Here is a 2,298-nt window from a genome sequence, read left to right as displayed (position 1 = left end):
TTGAATCTGACCTGTAGTAATCAAACTCAATTCAATCTCAGATGTTAAATGTTGAATGTTGAAGAACTTGGTATAAATAAATGTAGTCTTAATTTGCCAAAATGTATTTAATTGACCCACTATCTGGTCAAAGAATGAGTAAACAAGATCTGAGCAGACATTTGATGTCAGCTTTCAGTTCTTTGAGTCCTCAGTGCTACAGACACATTTTTGGTTGGTAGGTAACTAGAATAGCAGTGAGATGCAATACTCAGCCATATGTTTAAGATATTTCAATATCAGAAGGTGCTGCTCTTTTTCCCTCAAATATTTACATTAAATACGTTTAATGATAAAACTGCGAGAGTTTTTACTTTTCTTAGTGCTGCATTTCATTCACTCCCAGCCTCCAATCAAACCATTTCTCTTAAGGGTTAATATAAAATAAGTCTTAAATTGCTTTCATAATGAGGGAAAATATGTATTGGTTCCATGTTTCATTTTATAGTTGTTACAGCATAATCAATTTTTTTTTCTCTCCAAAAAACACATTTAAAAGAGACACAATAACATTAACTCCATTAATCCAATCAAATCTGATTTTTTAACGCCTGAAATCCTGATTATTGGATTTTAGACTTTTTAAAGACTTGAGGAGACGTTATTTCACAGTATCATTAGAATGCTTGATATACATCTGCATAAAAATTATAAATATATTTAAATAAATTCTAAGGCTTCTATTTTAACCTTAAGAAAGCAAGAAAAGAGCTTCCATAGGCATACCAGCTGATTAGATTTGCAGTGGTGGTTGGTTGGGGGAGTGAAAATCAGCTGATTGTATGAGTCAAACTTTAACCAACCATTTCCCATTTTCCTCTGTCACATGATCTGCAAACTCTACCCAGTCATAACTGTTTGAGTGACAAACATGTAGTCATAAATGGAAATACTGTATGCATTAGCCTGCACTGTGTGATGATTTGCACCAGTGTTCTCTTACATGTTCAGCAAATATGACCAAGGCTCTCTGCTGAGCAGCTAACTCTGTGATGAAACCAGAGTTGAGCGCAAACTCCAGAATGTTTCCCTCATTGCCGGTGTAGAAGAAAATAGGACCATACCCTTTCTTCCAGTACTCATCTTAAAGGAGAGGAAAAACAGGAACACAATAGGTTATTTGCTCATGTATTTGTTATATTTAAAGTGGGAAATAGGTTTCACCTGTGATCAGGTATCGCTGACTGAATGTCCCGTTCCCCATGCTGTTAAAGTTGAAGTGGTCCAAAGTCTGACTGAAATACTTCTCTTTGAACTGGGGTTCGGTCTTGGATCCATGATGTTTTCCTGACTATATAAATGAGAGTAATTATTCTGTTCTTCATAAAGCTCTTGAAAAGCTCCAACAATACACACCAAGTTAAAATGGGAGAATAGAACAGGAATATCATATCAATTATCATATCACAGTGCTGCTATAAACTGTGTTCCTCGAAATTCTCACTGGAAGTTCAGGTTTCGTAGGTAATGTCAAACCAAACTCTATTCAAGAAACAAGACATTCATTAATGTCTTATTAGAAAAACATACATACAACAATAGAATTTACTTTTGAAGACCTGTGGGTAACATTAAATCTCCACTCTCCGATTCGGCTAACATCTGACACAATTTAACAGTATTTATATTATTAATACATACACTTTAACATGGTTAACCCTTAGCACCCAATCCATTTTACGAGAAATATCAAGTTTTGTTTGAATAAACTAAAAGTACTCCTTCGTTCGTCACAAATGTGTCAGAGTTTGAGTCACTTTCTGTCAGGTGTGTAGACAATGACGAGCAGTCGAGCAAGAGACGTTTGAATTAAGTTTTGTCCAAAGCGGAACTGAGGTTTCAGAAGAACAACAGCAAACACTGAAAACTAAAACATTACCGTTACCTCACAGTAACCGGACGGCAGGCCACGGAGCCCCTCGGCAGAAAACACGGTTACTGTTACCGCCAAAACAGCTAATATCTTACTCATGTTGCAGAGAGGATAGCGCTACAAAAACACAACTGCACAAATGACTTTATAACTCTCCACCGCGCCTGCGCTTACCGCACGTGTCACATGACTTATGTTGTGATCTGTGCTGCGTTTAAGTGCGTCTAGTAAAAACTACCATTCTTTGACAGGTGAAATGAATAACACTGATTACCTGGTTATCATGGCTCCTGTCAGTGGGTGGGATATATTAGGCAGCAAGTGAACATTTTGTCCTCAAAGTTGATGTGTTAGAAGCAGGAAAAATGGGCAGCGTGAGGATTACA

General features: G+C 36.9%; 1 protein-coding gene across 1 annotated transcript; it reads right to left on the bottom strand.

Annotated features, from left to right (window-relative positions):
- Positions 1-925: 925 nt before the first annotated feature.
- LOC118337343 (dipeptidyl peptidase 2-like) lies at positions 926-2,068 on the bottom strand. Its single transcript, XM_035674316.1, has 3 exons — positions 1,925-2,068; positions 1,204-1,330; positions 926-1,122 (listed from the first exon to the last, which is right to left on the bottom strand). Exons 1-3 carry the CDS (start codon positions 2,009-2,011, stop codon positions 941-943), a joined length of 396 nt encoding a protein of 131 aa, XP_035530209.1. The 5' UTR covers positions 2,012-2,068; the 3' UTR covers positions 926-940.
- Positions 2,069-2,298: the final 230 nt, after the last annotated feature.

This window comes from Morone saxatilis, unplaced genomic scaffold, assembly GCF_004916995.1.
Source record: "Morone saxatilis isolate NCDOM2014 unplaced genomic scaffold, NCSU_SB_2.0 Contig3, whole genome shotgun sequence".
Lineage (NCBI taxonomy): Eukaryota > Metazoa > Chordata > Actinopteri > Moronidae > Morone > Morone saxatilis.
The sequence above is the reverse complement of the archived record's forward strand: the minus strand, read 5'-3'. Positions and strand labels throughout refer to the sequence as shown.